Source organism: Galendromus occidentalis, unplaced genomic scaffold (genome assembly GCF_000255335.2).
Source record: "Galendromus occidentalis unplaced genomic scaffold, Mocc_1.1 scf7180000077191, whole genome shotgun sequence".
Classification (NCBI taxonomy): Eukaryota; Metazoa; Arthropoda; class Arachnida; order Mesostigmata; family Phytoseiidae; genus Galendromus; species Galendromus occidentalis.
The window spans coordinates 335,085-350,921 of NW_003805179.1; the positions used below are offsets into that span (position 1 = coordinate 335,085).

Below are 15,837 nucleotides of genomic sequence, written 5' to 3' on the forward strand. Positions count from 1 at the left end.
GTTTCGAGGTGTCTCGCAGGACGATGCCAGGATTGTCTTCCCCGACAGGGTCCGATGATAATGGCGCCGCCGGCCCGAGGTTTCTCCAGAGAAGTCATTGCCGCCATAGACCTGATCCCCCCTAATTATGGATTGCGGACCCTTGACGGCGGGAAATGCTGGGAATTCTTCCCACCCGCTGCGAGGAAGCTGCCCTAAACGAGCAGGTCCTGCCGTCGATGTTCAAGCTGCCCATTGAGCTGACGGTGAGCCCAACCCGAGCTTCTAGCCGAAGTGCATCCGACAGCGGGCGTCTTCTCCGTCAAGCGATGGGTCCCACACCAACTTTGTAAGAACGGAGCCTGATGTACACAGAGCCTTGCCGACTCGATTCGAAATTCAAAATTGGCAATCGAGGATCCGTCGATAATACATGTACATGTTGAATTAAAGCTGCGCCCGTGCACGTTACGCTGTCTAAACTCGCGAGCAGCCAGGAGAGACCATTGCAGTGAATTGATTCGGAGTAGCGAATGATTTTCCAGGAGGATTGATCGATTCGCTCGCCGATACTTGGTGTCATGCCTGGACGAGACTGTTGTCAATGAACGCTCTTGCGCGCTCAGAGCCTCATGACTCATGACTAGGGCTCGACTTTCGACTCACGACCGCGATTTTCCGTCGCATTTCGGGGCGTTTCCCCATGAAAGTCTCTGGGAGCCTGAAAATGCCGCGAGTTTCCGGCTAAAAAGCCGCGACGAAAGTCGAACCCTACTCATGACCCATGACTTTCATGAGGAAGAGGTGCTTCTCACAGCAAGATCTCCTTTCGCTTCCAAGTCATACCGGAGAGCGGGAGTCACTTCTGTCGCTCTTTGAATCCTGTCAAAGAGGAGAAGCGGCTCAATTCGGGGCTAAGGTTTACGCGGGAAACATCTCGCGGGAGATGGCGGAAGGAACCTTGGTTCCTGCCTGTCTGCGAGACTTCCACCTTGTTGAGCATCAAGATATCACCATGGTATGCTTCCCCTATCCATCAGCAAACATTCCGTCCGATCAGTGTCTGACGGAGTCGGCTTCTTGGCTTTTCATCGCCGCCTACTGAGACAACTTCACGCGCTTTTGATCTATAGAGCTGATCCATCGAGCTCCTTCAGGAAGTGTACCCCGGAATAACGAACCAGGCCCGTAGGGTGTAGCCTCGCGAAACATGGAAGGCTTCGGCGTCTGAGTCCTCTCCGGCAGCTATGCTTTATTTTCTTACAATAACAGAAGATCTCGGACCAAATAGTTCCACGTCTGGATTTCCACATGGAGGTGATGAGCATTTTCCTCGCGAGACTGCATCGTGACGAATCCTCTGCCTCCGGCGGATCTCCTGAATTCATTAGGGCCGATGACATGACGTCATGCAGCCTAAGAGCCATCCGCGATTTTTCTTCGAAGTTTTTGAAGCCTAGTTTTGCGGATCGCTAGCCTCTCACTGATCTCTGCGTCGGCTGCATGAAAGTATCGATCGATTCATATCTGAATATCATAATCGGGAATACATGAAAACATATCCGACGCAGACGATCTTCATGCGAACCTGAGTTGCGGAGTTCGTCCAAAACGACAGCGCCATCGGCACTGATTCGGATTTCGAAGCCCGAGCCGTATCCTGGCCAGTAATCGATGCCGAGGCCTAGACGTTCCAATACAGGGACGATATTTATGTCGGAAAGGGAATATTCCACAAAGTTTGTGCGAACATTCGGGAGGTCCCTATGGATATAGATCGATTCTGAAGTCAGTTGTGATTTCGGATGCGCTCCTGGGAATGGGACCGAGACGTACCTTAAGCGAGCAGCGATATCGTGCACAATCTCAGCGAATAAGATCTCCTCGAAACCTCTGATGAGTTGACGGTTCATGATGTTGAGGCATTTTTCAAGCGTTTTTTCGTCGGCATACGGCGGCAGAGCATGTCCGGTTTCCTTCGCCAAAAGGAGACTCTCGACGATCTGATACCTGTTGGTCGTACGGGGATTCGACGGTGAAGTCTTCTCAGAAGGGCGGGCGTCGAAGCGCTGGATCTTCGAAAGAGCTCCAGGTCCGAAACTCGTACCCGATCCCTCGTGAATCGAAACCACCACCATGATCACCCCAATCCACGGTCGCGCGTGACGAGGCGGAAGTCCAAGTATACCCAATCAAGTTCGAAACACTCATGCAAACTGGGAAGATGTTCGATGAGAATAATCCATGTGATGGTGGTCCCAATAAAAAATTGATTCGTCCCTTCGAAATATTGGAGCCTATCGGGGAAAAACTTACTTCTGCCATGGTGTCTCCTTGGTAGAATTTGCTTGTTCGTTCAAAAAGTTCACGTAGTCGCTGACACGGTCGCCTTGGTCGGATCTGAATTCATGGGCCATCATGGCGTCGATATTGCGCGCGATCATATCGTGGTAGAGATCCGCGAAATTCGTCTTCAAAACCTGTTTCAGAGAGAGATTCCGAGTGCGCTGAATCGCTTATCGATTCTATTAACGGAATCAGAGAGCGGTGAATTCCGAAGGGACCATGACGATGCACCTCCAACGTCGGAGAGAATCGAGTATGGGAGCTCAGCTTTTCAACCTCCGCGAGATTCCGGCCTTGGGTTTACTTACGGCAACATTGACCTCCTCGTGCAGGAAGCTCTTGAAAAGTATTTTAGAGCTCTCCACGCACCTGAGAGAAGGACCCCGTGGTGAGCAATCCCCAAACCGAACAGCGATCTGAATGGAGCTCGAGGAATTTTTGTCTTTATCCTCACCGTGGCACTGAGGACGCGATCGCTTCAGGGATTACCGGCTCAAGCGCGGCCATCCCGTCCGGCCCGTGCTCAAAGGCCAAATGCCGTCCGAGAGCAGCCATCTGCAGTCTTCCTCTATCAGTCAGCGTACCTTTCGACAAGCGGAGTCTCCATAAGAAAGAAATTGATTGGATCGAAGCAGAATATTCGGAAGGAGCTCCTCCTATGCTCTCTGATCCTCCTCGTCGAGAACTGCGATTTCTCAGGGAACAGTTGATCGAGCTGAGTTGAGTTTCGTATGGCACAGTCGGACATGCATCTTATTGTCTCACCGAGAAGCTCGGGCGTCACGGGCTCCCCGATGCCTTCGAAGTGCACGAACGGGTGTCGCATCCCATGTCGATGTAATAGGAGAATCAGCACGTTCGACACAGAAGTCATCTCGCTCTGGTTGTAGCTCTGCAGCGAAAAAAATCGCCCCGTTATGGAAAAACCCGCGGCTCTCAATAGATCTCCCCGTCGTTGGGAGCACTCGAATCGATCTAGTCGCGGATGTTTGCGTGATTGCCTCTATCAACATTCACGATTTGGGAAAGGATATCTAAACTCTCTAATCTTCTCGCGATCCCAGCGGAGGCGCGAATCTACCCCACACAACTAAACAGTGAGTAGCCGCGATCTCTGTCGAGAAAAAAAACAGCTATCGAGCTCCACGGATCGCTCGGAGCACAGCATGGTAGATCCAGGACCCCTATGCCGAGGAGAGCAACCCTGCCCATGAATGAGCGGATGCAGAGAGACGTCCCATGGATCGCCAATCATCTGCTCCGGATAAAGAGAACCGGTGGATTTCGCGGTGCACTTGAGCCTATCGAGCATGGATCGCATGCGACTGGACAGCTCCCAAAAAGGGAGGAGGGAGCGGGCCCACTGGTGGAGGGTCTCGCGCTTCGGGATTCCATGGATTTTTCTTTCTTGACCTAAGAATGGACAGAGAGACATCCCTAGCCAGCACTCGACACATCGACATTGAACCAGTCCCGAGCGTCAACGCGCCAAATTTGAAACGTGACTTGCTCGGCCTCACGCACGATGTTTCTCGCAAAGTCAGCGGAAGGGATCCACGTGGAGTAGAACCTCTCTGCCCACACGATTCGGAGCCCCTCATGCCGCAGAACCGTGGAGAGTCCACGGAGGGATGAACTATGGAGTATCTCGTTGAGAAGGACTTCTCCGAGCCATCCGATAACGCAAAATCCGCGTGTAAGCCGAGAGACATTTTCCATCACGCCTGATCCCGTTTTATTGAACCGATTTCAAACCTGATCTTCCGGCACCGTTCCTGAGGTGTGTTAAACATCAAACGCGTCGTTAGAGATGTAGGATCAAAAAGTCACACAGCTTTGCTAGAGTAAAGCTCGTATGAGCGACGCCCGCATAGTTCGTGAATTAGGAATGATGTTTAACGACTCGGAACCCGCAAGATGACTCGCTTCGATAAGGACCCTTATTCATTGCGAATCATGATCCGACAGACATGATAACTAGAGCTCGGAGTTTCGAGAGGAAAACGCGACAACGAAAAAACTCGAGACTCGGAATCGTCTCGGACCGGAGTTTGTGTGCGACAAGCGGGAAAGGGGGGGAAGCAATATTTTGCGAAATGAGTCCTTTGTGAGATCCTGGCAACAACTTCGATATCCACGCGAATTTCTACCTCTCCACGATTTCTACCGCCGAAGTTGCCAAGACTCCTGTGGATTCCGCTGGTCTGTGTTTCTCACGCTCCTCGGAGAAAATCCGAAGAACTCCTACAGGCGTGAATTCCTCGATATCCTCTCCGGAGATGATATGATTCTGATGAACGATGAGTGAAACCTCCTTCTGTGTTCACTCGAACACAGAGCCGAGGAAGCTTTCTCAGATATTGTCACCGGTCCCGTTTGGCCTACTCTGATTTGGAACGCCGCGCAATCGTAGGTCAACGCACGACGATCGCGCATTGGTTCGCGATGTCGGGATATAGCTCTGCGTTGCTCTGAACTCTGAACCCGTCTCCGATGCGAGAACACCGCATGAATATTACTGAGGTTGAAGATTGAACTTCCTGATCTCGAGAAAGCGTGTTAGGAGCGCTACTGGGGTAGCATCCGTAAGGGGGGATTTCTTGTCGACGCATCCGAATTCGACGTTTCATTTCTGAAGGACGTTAGCGGAGGAAGGCTTTGCCGGCTTAAGGCCCTAGGAAGTGGCCTTAAGCCGGTGAAGCTGATCAATACAGACCCATCCCGTGTCGAGCCACATTGAGCGCAGATAAAAGATCAAGCTTCAGGCCGTCGGGCCTTCTGAGAGTGACGAGACCGGGGATGATTTCCCGAGGGTTCTCGATGTTCTTCGCGGGCGATGTCGATGCGGGGAGCATCCGGAACGACCCTTGGAGCTCGTCGGATCGGGTTTTTGAGTTTGAGAATGTGTGTTCCGGGGACAGTTCACGAGGAAGATCCGTGCAGCCCCCGGCGATTCTCTGAGGTCCGATAACCTCTGGAGCTCATCGAGATTTTTTGTATTGGCGATTGCTCGGCAAGAGGGGAATCGGACCAGCGAGCCCTTGGAATATGATTCAGAGAGGCATTCCCTCAATCATATGTGAAATCATGAACAAGAATGCTCCATGGGGAGATCGAAGGGTTGACAAGCACGCCCCTTCTGAGGGATCGATTCAATTTTCAAATTCGGCAGGAGCTAGGAAGCCGGAGTGAGTGAATCCTCCAGAGCTCGGTGCATTCGTCAGGTGGCCAGGTGATCGAGCCGCGTACGATAAATACGAAGTGTGCCTATTCGGCGAGCACGGATGCGGCGGACGTCAGTAGGAACCGAATAAGCTCCCTTAGACTACCCTCTACCACAGATGTAATTCCCGAATTGCCCGACGCCGAGAGTCAATATTGCGCTAATGGTTCCCAGTCGGGATCCCTCGCCATCGATAAGAAATGCCAGCCCGAATCATGGTAGGAAATCGAATTGCTGATTAATGACGCTCCATCCTTCGGACGTGAACATAAGAACCGTCTACTCCCCGCTCTTGTTAGTGTGGTCGAGTCAATAGCAGTTCCCGGAGTGAGGGATAAAGAATGGGAACGCTCATCAAAGTTCTAATCGTATTCCACTTCTTGAACGATGCCTCTTCCAAGAAAGCTCTCCTGATGGAGTCATTCGATCCGGAGAAGGTTGGTCAGTCCCTCACCCCGATGATCGCGCGCTCTCCTGGCATGCTCCCGATTCTTGAAAACTTCCGATCTGATTCTAGATCCAAGGAACTTGGTATGTTATTCGCCGAAACCTCGAACTGTTCGATTCAGTGAAATGCATCAAATTCGATCTGAAACACGATTCGAAGATCGAAGATCTCTACGCGTTGACCACGCACTGGATAAACTCAAAGTGAGTTCGACACTAGAGTTTGAACGACGGAGGACAATGAAATTGACATCACCGAGACATGCATAATTTTCCGGAACGCAGCGGATAGCGGGACATCGAATATTGGTTCACAGATCCGATTACCTCGAGACACGCTTCAATATCGTTGACGATCGAGCTCACAGAGCTCGTTTCTTCTTCGAGTCCCAGAGTAAGTTCCCCTCCTAGCCGATTCATGATCGATTCTTTCTTTTCGGAAGAGTCTCGTCCGATCGGGGATAACTCTTCTGCTACTTCCGATTCTCTCCTAGGAGATAAGCTGGCGTCAATAACATTGGGAACCGACTACGACAATTACTTGGTGGGTTTCGGAGTGAACGGCGTCAGAGGCAAGTTTCACAATCGCCCATCTCGGCATGGATGATCTGGTCAGGTTTCCCAAACTCTGACCCACGCCCCTCATGATCAGGCACGAACATTCCCGGGTGATGGACGTGGGGTCTACACGTGAACGCAATCGTGTTGCACATAAGACTCTTCCAGAAGAATCCATGATATCTCTGATCGTCTGGGCAAAGTTTTCGATCGCTCCGAAACGAATATCTCTATTGCCCGTCTGACGACCCTGCGCGAAGAGCTGAACGGTATCCAGTATCGAGGCACTCTACGAATACCTGCTCTCCTCTGCGTTCAAGCAGGCGCTGATAAATAGACTCGAGGAAGATAGGAGCCATATTGCCCAGTCTCTCGGTAGGTGAATTCATTCAGCGCGACTGATTGATCGTTGTCCCCCTCAGAAACTTATTTCGTAGCCTCTCGTACAAAGACTCTCACCCCGGAGCACAACGCAGCAGCGAATGAGATTCTCGTCAAGAATGAAGTCGTTAGAGATTGGGTGGATGTCAGTCACGTAAGTAACCATCGACCGCAGGCCAGGCGTGGTATTCAAGGATCGATTTCCAAGTTTCTATCAACCCATGATCTTATCACTAGGACGGGTGTCCAGCTGAGCATTGATCGCAGCACCAGCGCGGGAATCTCTGCGTCGAAGGAGCCGCCCCTTTGCCCTCGCACAAAGGAAAATCTTATAAGTCCCTCGGCCGAGGGACGTCTCTCCGATGGGCGACAAAAGTTCCTTGACGGATCGAGTCGGGGGGAAGGGAATTCGGACCGACTGCTGCCGACCCGTAGGTGTACCCTGAGTGAAATCGTTCTCATGTATGGTGTAAAAAAACCGTACTCCTCGGATGTTGAGATTCGAGGCTCTCCCTATGAATAAAAACGAAAACTACTCTGTCTAAATCCATTGGATATCATGATTTAGTGTAGGTTGTTTCTGACGTCATACATGTACAAGGCTCACGGCCTATGGCTTCTCACAGATACAATTTGATGAGCTCATCGCTCACAGCAGAGGGTGTGAGGGTGCCCAGATCCGTTATCAGCAGACGGATGAAATCTGGTGATGTGTAATCCACGCATGGGTGGCCATCTTTTTCAGCGTTCGGCAGTGATTTGAGATCCCTCTGACTCAGGGGGAAGAATCGAATGCATTTCACGCTCTCGGCCAGTACATACACCGGTTTGTTGAGTTGTCGAGCACAAACGGCAATCTGGAAGTTCGAGGAAACTTTTCCAAACATGAATTTACGGTAGCAGTGATCAGTCCACCGACTCAAGGTGATAGTGTCCGGAGCGAAATTCCGCCGCGACTCTCATGAGCAATGACCAACCTGGAAGGTTCCTATCCGATTGATGATCCCTCCTGATTCTACGATTCCTTCAGCGCCTAATAAAACCAGATCGATGCGTTCCATGAAGTAACCGACAGCAGCATCTTTCAACACATGGCACTCGATACCGGCGACCGTGCTGAGTTCCTTCGCCATCTGAGCTCCCGACTGATCCGGGGCTGATTCGGTGATATATACCGTGAAATTGCTCCTCTGCGTGGGAAGAAGAACAAAGCGTCACAGATAGCTCACGGAACGAATAAAGTGAGTTCTCCCTCCGGACTGCGAGCAGACGTTTCTCATCCCTGATCAGTTGCCATAGACTTGTCGAAAATCGACTCATTGGTGAACTCTGCTCACCTTCGCTGCCTCGAGTAGAGCATCTCGAACGACCCGCGATCTCGAATGGACAAGAATTCTGTGACCGTTGAGAATGAAATGCGCCGCCAATTTCGCAACTTTGTGTCTGTCGCTGGAAATCTGTGAATATGGCGGGGGTCAGAAGTTCTGAAAATTGATCTAAGAAAAAGAATGGGACGAGAGAGGGAATCGGAGCCCTCATTTTTTCGAAGCTGCAATACTGAGGGAGCGCTCACTTTTCGTAGGAAGGATTCACCGCGAGACACAAGGGCCGGCTTCAACTGATTCAGGTCCACATCCAGGCGGGTTAGGGTGATGTATCTCTTGAACAGTTCGCAAGCGCTCTCTACCCCGATAGTGGCGCAGCTCGAAGTCATCAAGGACTCGCTGACATTGTTGAGGCTCGTCTGGGGAAACGGAGTCATCTGAGTGAGGAAATACTTCCCCGGGAGCTATCTCAGAATCCCGATCTGATTTCGAGAACGGTATTTAGAACACCATTCGAGGGACTCTAAGAACTCTGTTTGGCTCGGTCGATCTCGCCGGATGACTTCTGAGTCCAAAATGACTTCTGGTACTTCCTGCCTGGCGAGGAATGATCTGCCTTAATGAGACGGAGCTATTTCGAATACCTGGAGTTCTTGTATACTGCCGAAATCTGAATCTCTCAAGCAAGAGAGGAGAATCCGGATCGCGGGAACAATCGGAGCGAGATCTGGTTCTTCCTGACACTTCCTTTCCAGCTGTTGCGCATAGTCGACAACCATTATTATCGCAAGTTCCACAATACGTCCGGTTACCGCTGGCTCATATGAATTGAGAATTCGATAGAACGAACAGGGGAACTAGTTGGAAACTGATGAATGAATTGTTGAAGCTGCTCAGTCTGCTGCCTGCTCGGAAGGGAGAAACTGGAGCGGATTTCCGGGCGGGTCGTCCTGAAGCTGATTCGTGTGGGGCAGGCGTGATCCGATCTCAAGTTCAGCGATAGACAAGTCACTGAATCATTATCTTGGATCGGTGAGCTTGGCAAGAACATTGGATGCTGTCCGCGAGACGCAGCGAGGCTTCTATGGCGGGAGCGACTCCGTGTTTCAGGTTCTCTGCTGGTTGTTTTGGTTTCCGCTGCCGCCGGTCCCGAGGAGGACGAGCACAACAATCTTATTCACGGCGGTGTAGCTCATAGGCTCCGCGTCAGCGAGGAAAATTTTGAAGAGTACGCTGAATCTCGATTTCTCGCGCCGTTCAAAACCAGAATCGAGTCAAGATGAGTCGTCGACGAGCCTACGAAGATGATGACGAGGACGGTAAGTTCATCCACGGCGGAGAAATTCGAGCAAAGTAGTTGCGTAGCCGTCCATTACTTCTCGTCGCTCTTGCCTGGCGCCGACCGGCTGTCAAAGGGATTCCTTAAAGGACATCATATCGGGGAATGTCACGGACGGCAGATGCCGAGTGTTGTCCAAGCCATTTCGAGCCTATGCTCTACGGGGGGGAAGATTCCACAGAAACGTCAAAATCAGCGCCAGCTCACCCATCGTCGCCGAGCTGTTTCTAAGACTCGTCGTCCGATGTGATAGAGTGAACGAATCGATGGAAATCTCTGTCGCAACCGGGCTCCGCGGTTCCGGGAACCACACTAATTTCTGCGGTTCTGCGATCACACGGGGCGTTCACGGAGGACCGCATGGAACCGCGGTTCTCCGGAAAATACGCAGTATCTTGTCGAGAATAGTCGCAACCAGCATACTGAACCCTTCGACGAGACGAGCGAAGTGTCGCTTCGTCGTCTCGTCAGGTCCACGCACTAGGTGGTTGATCTGCGCGGGGGATTGATTTTCCCGCCTCTATCACATAGAGTCGCATATACAACATTGAGCGGCTGGATAAAATATATTCGAGAAATAAGAAGGATTTGGGAGCGAATGAATTTCGAATCTTGATTGTGGAACGATCCACTTCTCATACTCGGAATTCGATATACCACCATCGAACACTTTTCTACGGAGAAAAAAGAACAAGCTTCGTTAGCGAGATGTATCAGCGGTTTCCGGCGGGGCGCTCGAGGCATGGGACGGAATCCCCGTGGGACCTAACACCTTGTCCTGGTGCTTATAATCGTTAATCTTCCTCCTGATAATCACGAGAGCTCCATCTGAGGTTACTGACGCTGTGCAGCGAATCTCACCGCTCCATTTTGCAGATCTACGCTACCGCAAGAGGCGTCGTATGGTGTCCGAACCCCAAGAGATCGAAGATAAACTCGAAACGCTCATAGTCCGCGTTGGAGAAAAAGTGAGTTCTCTGCCAGGGTTTCGCCGACTTGGAGAACTTCCCGGCGAAGTTCTCATCGCGGCGAATCATCCTCGATAGTCCTTTTGATCCTTGGATAGCGAAAACTCGAAACACCATCTCCTTGTGGACAATACGAATTTATCACTTGCGATTTCAGAGTACTTCATCGCTGGAATCCAATCTAGAACAGTTATCCGGTGTTCTTGTGTCAGATCTATCCAACTTCAAGTCCAATGTCCTGAAGATCCTGATCGACTGGTAGGCCCTCCCGAGCACTGATGCGCTCGATCACCCGCTAAATCAATGCCGGATATCTCATCTTTTTTGATGCGACTGACCTCTTGGATCGAATTCCAGTGCTCAGAAGATGCCAGAAAAAACAACAATATATTCGACGTTGGTGGGACTCTTGAACGCGAAAAACTATTCTTTCGGTGGCGAATTTGTGGAAGTCCTCTCGAAGAGTCTCAAGGACTCGCTGAAGAACCAAGAGTGGGACACCGCGAGATACTGCGTCCGTTTTCTGGCTGATCTGGTCAATTGCAAAGTCATCAACATCAACAGCATTCTCAACCTATTGGAGAATTTCGTGGCTGTAACCAGCGAGGAGAGTATCCCGCAGGTGAGTTCTCGCGAATTTTTTCACATTCGCTCGATACTGTCGACGGCCTGGGGGACCGATTCCGAAACTTGTTGCTCGCATTGCAGGTTCGAGGTGATTGGTATGTCTTCACGGTCTTATCGAGCCTGCCGTTCGTCGGGAGAGAACTACACGAAAAGAAAGATCAAGAACTCGATCGGCTGCTCCGTCAGATCGACTCATACATCGGTCGGCGTAGGAAAACACACCTGCCTGCGCTCCAAGCCTGGAGCTCGGACACTCCACATCTCCAGGAAGAGGTAAACATCTGTCAACGCTAGATGAGTTGTCGAGGCTCGTGCGTCCGCGATTCTGCTCGAGCGACGGGGTACAGTGTTCCGAAGAGTTTCAGCGTTCATGACCGGCCCGGATCTCAGACGAGAAATTCTTCTTACAGTATCTGGACTGTCTGTGGTCTCAGATCTGCAAATTACGCAGCGACAAATGGACCGAAAACCATTTGGCTAGACCGTACTTGGCGTTCGACGGCGCGCTCTCTGAAGCCCTGCAACACAATCTCCCGGTCATCACTCCCCCGCCACATTCGACCGAATTCGTGTATCCCTCACCTTGGGTCGTTTTCAGGCTTTTCGACTACACCGATTGTCCCGATGTGAGCTCTGCGACGTTCGACCAAACAGATGTATGCGCATGTTCCCTCGGGAGGTCTCTCCTTTAATTCGCTAGATTCTCCCCAGGGCCCTTCACTGCCTGGAGCTCATTCGATCGAGCGCTTCTTGATCGAGGAGCATCTCCATCGAATTATCCGATTGCACCACAGGGAGCGGAAGCAGTGTGCCGCCGCGCTGCTCTCCTTCCACGGGAAGAGTAAAGTTCCCTTCGAATACATGATAACCGAGGTGATCTTCGGGGAGCTTTTCCTTCTGCCGAATTCCCCGCATCTGGACATCTGTTACGGCAGTCTCCTCCTCGAACTCTGTAAATTACAACCCAGCACCATGCCGCTCGTATTGGCGCAGACCGTGGAACTGCTCTACGAAAGGCTCGATACGATGCACACGAATTGTATAGACAGGTTGGTACTCAGCTGGATGCGATTGGTGCAATATCCTTGATGAACTTCTCTTCGGATAGGGTCACGATTTCTGCTCCGCCCCGATACAGGTTCTGCAGCTGGTTCGCATACCATTTGTCGAACTTCCAATTCCGATGGACTTGGGAAGATTGGCTCGACGCGGCCTCTTTCGACCATCTCCATCCGAAGCCCATGTTCCTGCAAGGCGCCCTAGCGAAGTGCATGAGGCTCTCGTATCACCAGAGGTTGATGGAGATCATCCCTCAGGACTTACAGCAGTTTGTGCCGAATCCTCCGCTTCCGAAAATCAAGTACGGAGAAAACGCTCCGGACGACACACCGGGTCTGGCCATTTCGAAGAAACTGACGGAGGCAATCAAGAGCCGCTGCACCGACGAAGAGGCCATGGAGATCATCCAAGAGCTCGGCAAGACCTCACCTGGAGACGAAGCGATGGACACGGGGGCAAACTTCGACTTGCTGAAGGTCGACGTATTCGTGCATACTTTAATGGCGATTGCTTGCAAAACGATGTCGCACTCTTTCGCCGGAATTGCCAAGTTTCATTTCGTGTTCAAAAAACTCAGCCAAGGCTCTGACGAGAAACAGCTCCAGATCCTTTTCTCTGTTTACGAAATCTGGAAGGATCACCATCAGATGATGCAGGGCATCATCGATAAATTCTTGAAGACACAGATCGTGGAAGCATCCACAGTCGCCAACTGGGTTTTCTCTAAGGAGCTCAAGGGCGACTTCCACAAGTGAGTGTAAATTCGACTGTGCTCATGTATCGAACAGCGATTTTTAGACTCGTTCCACAATTTTTCCATTGACCCGTCTGACGTCCCCGCAGGCCTTACCTATGGGAGATACTTCACCTCACGATTCGCATAAAAATAAAACAAGTGAAAAAGCTGCAGTCCGATCTTGAAGCCGCCAAATCGCGGAAAGAAGACGACGACGAGGAGCCGATCCCAATTGAAGATCTCGAGCGCATGGAAGAAAAACTCGACGCTGCGCAAAGCGAGCTCAAGAACCTGTTTTTGATCATTTTCCAAAGATTCATTATCCAGCTGACCGAGCACATCGCTGCCTGCGAAGCCGAAGGGACCGATTTCAGAACGCAGTGGTTCCGTTGGACGGTGGGACGGTTGTTGGAGGTATTATTTAGGGTGAGTTCCGATTGTGGAAAACGAATCCACTCCCGCTCCGGCGCAAGCGACCGCAGTGTTTCTCCGTATTTTTCCGCCAGCATCGTTCCTGCCGATGCTCAGATCGCTCTCGGATTCATCGGAGTTCTCACGAATAACTTTCTTTCCAGCACCATGAGCATGTCTTCAACTACATCACAACGCTTCAAAGTTTACTTTTCTCATCGGATGTGGACCCTCACATCCTGGCGGTTTACGAGCAATTCCTGGCCCTCCGTAATTAAATTGAAAGTCATACCAATTGTATCCTATATTCAATGGACGATCTGAATAAAGAAGTTTTCGTCAAGTCACGTCTCGATCCTTGCCGGCATCATGGGTCGACCTTCGATCTAGACACGTTCTATACTCCCGGAGGAAAAACATATCACATCGCTTTGAAGCTCTATGATTTACGCGAGGGAGTCCTCCAATGGAAATCTGAGAATATATTGCTCGTGACCCCGTCGTGTATGTGCGCGCGTGTGATTCCACTCAAAGCCGCCACGCTCAGATAAGGCTCAAACAGTGAGGAGAGGGAGGGAGCGCTCATGCTCTCAGACCTCCTCCACAATCAACGAGAGTGATGCCGGCGAGCAGAATTTCAGTCGCCGCTCGATAAGATCAAGATTCGCCCAGAATCCGCTCGAGTGGGCGCAGTGAGGTCCTCCTGTACATCTTGTGGAGTACTTAACCACCGCTGAGGATCCGTTAATTTCTCCGGTAAATCGGATGGAACCGCCGATTCCCGGGTCGAGGACGATCCGCGGAGCGATACGTTTAGTGCGTCTGATGGATTGGTCATGAACCTATCCCCGGACTCGATCCGGCCTACGGCGGGTGAGGAAGATGCTTAATTTGTTCGGGGAGAAAATATTTCCTGGATCGAGGAGGAGGCAGCCGATTCCGAGAAGCAGGCTTTTCCGCAGACCGCGATCATCTCTGACATAATGGAACCCGTTCCCCTAGTTCGTGATTTTCTTAGGGGATTCTCATCGGAAAGGCAATCAATGGAAATGATCGTGGAGGCAAGGACGGAAAATTGTGTTCCTAATCGGGATGTCGAGTGAGCTCGTCTTGGTTCTCATACGAATCGCTCATTACGGGAATAAAGGGTACGTTTCCGTTCAAAGTCGGAGCTTCGGTCGATCCGTTTCCTGAGTCAGTACCGCTTACGAAACCATGTTGACCAATATTCAGCCACAGCTGGCGTTTCTTGAACGGTCCCTATTATACGATCCTGCTCGCTCAAAGTGACATGTGGGACCACCAGCTTGGTGACCGCGGGAATACCTTAGCCATTCTCACAGTGTACAGCTCATCAAGTACGGGTCTGGGATTCAAGGGACAGCAGAGTCGGAAGCATATAGCGTGGTACAATCTTGATTTATTCTCCAACACCTTATTCCAGGTTCCAGGGTCCCTTGTGAATATCCGCCAACGGGAATCAATCGAAGAAGCCTCTCGCTCGGTATCCGACGAAGTTTCTTTCCGCCGCTAATCAGCTGGTCTTAGAATCATGGTAACCACAGATCTCGACGCGGGATCCAGGGAAACCGAGACATCTCCGGGAAGCTTGGGAACGACCGAGAGACAAAGTTTGGTCAGGACTGACCCTCGCCGCAAGAAAGCCTCAAGTGACCGAACTCCGTTGGTGAAAAATCCGACAGATGTCAGGGAGGAAGCCCTACGGGTATCGTTTCGGACTCGAGGACTCGAGACAGAGATTTGTGTGGAGAGCATTCTGAGACTCCCACAACCAACAATGATTCCCACCAAGATCCATAGGTCTGAAGCGAATCGAAATTAAGATGTGAATTCTCAGGTTCTCTCGTGTGTGCTGGCATCATCGGTTATCCTGACCCTGTCGGGGATGTGTTTGATTTTCTTCACCGAAGACATCAATGATGTTCTGTGGGAATCAATCGCTCTAATAATCATCGGCTCATCTGGAACCGTGGTCACCGTTCTGCCTGGCTCGGGTCAGTTTGATGCAATACTAAACGTATGATGATTCGATATGACTTCTTCTTATTTCGGCCCAGGGAGCTTCCTCGGTCGGATCTCCTTAGCGGCAATCTATGCCCGAGGAATTTCACGTCCAGTTTGAAAGATCCCCGCAAAGTGATAACCTCCCGATTCCCGATTCTGTCGAGCAGGGCCTTTCATAGTGGATCAGTGGAAAGACTTGAAGTCGTCTCTGCTGGTTCAGTGCCGTCATCTATCCTGCTGCGGTCCTTGTAAGAGCATCTACACCCGCAAATCACAAGAAACTACCGAGCCTACCGCCTAGTGCTGACCCTCATAATCGTGTTCATTGATATTCGTCGCGACAAATCATCTGCTCCTTGGATCGGTCTGAGACGCGCATATCCTACGAAGAGGACTACATCTACTAGGGAGTC

General features: G+C 51.1%; 4 protein-coding genes across 4 annotated transcripts; 2 read left to right on the forward strand and 2 right to left on the reverse strand.

The window, feature by feature from the left end:
• Positions 1-1,168: 1,168 nt before the first annotated feature.
• LOC100908638 (uncharacterized) lies at positions 1,169-3,305 on the reverse strand. The gene is made up of 7 exons (XM_003741656.1): positions 3,091-3,305; positions 2,780-2,909; positions 2,634-2,694; positions 2,296-2,459; positions 1,816-1,989; positions 1,568-1,743; positions 1,169-1,478 (listed from the first exon to the last, which is right to left on the reverse strand). The coding sequence occupies exons 1-7, from the start codon at positions 3,197-3,199 to the stop codon at positions 1,396-1,398; spliced, it is 897 nt and encodes a 298-aa protein (XP_003741704.1). The 5' UTR covers positions 3,200-3,305; the 3' UTR covers positions 1,169-1,395.
• An 82-nt stretch (positions 3,306-3,387) lies between these two features.
• On the forward strand, positions 3,388-7,433 carry LOC100902495 (apolipoprotein D). The gene is made up of 8 exons (XM_029111006.1): positions 3,388-3,422; positions 5,667-5,766; positions 5,950-5,985; positions 6,066-6,199; positions 6,313-6,389; positions 6,490-6,567; positions 6,976-7,088; positions 7,172-7,433. The coding sequence occupies exons 2-8, from the start codon at positions 5,749-5,751 to the stop codon at positions 7,193-7,195; spliced, it is 480 nt and encodes a 159-aa protein (XP_028966839.1). The 5' UTR covers positions 3,388-3,422; positions 5,667-5,748; the 3' UTR covers positions 7,196-7,433.
• A 55-nt stretch (positions 7,434-7,488) lies between these two features.
• eIF2Balpha (eukaryotic translation initiation factor 2B subunit alpha) lies at positions 7,489-9,127 on the reverse strand. The gene is made up of 5 exons (XM_003741657.1): positions 8,904-9,127; positions 8,508-8,678; positions 8,272-8,391; positions 7,912-8,124; positions 7,489-7,791 (listed from the first exon to the last, which is right to left on the reverse strand). Exons 1-5 carry the CDS (start codon positions 9,036-9,038, stop codon positions 7,555-7,557), a joined length of 876 nt encoding a protein of 291 aa, XP_003741705.1. The 5' UTR covers positions 9,039-9,127; the 3' UTR covers positions 7,489-7,554.
• Positions 9,128-9,388: 261 nt separating this feature from the next.
• Positions 9,389-13,739, forward strand: Cbp80 (Nuclear cap-binding protein subunit 1). The gene is made up of 10 exons (XM_003741658.2): positions 9,389-9,578; positions 10,475-10,566; positions 10,724-10,824; positions 10,924-11,188; positions 11,275-11,466; positions 11,604-11,819; positions 11,905-12,242; positions 12,332-13,003; positions 13,096-13,414; positions 13,564-13,739. The coding sequence occupies exons 1-10, from the start codon at positions 9,539-9,541 to the stop codon at positions 13,675-13,677; spliced, it is 2,349 nt and encodes a 782-aa protein (XP_003741706.1). The 5' UTR covers positions 9,389-9,538; the 3' UTR covers positions 13,678-13,739.
• Positions 13,740-15,837: the final 2,098 nt, after the last annotated feature.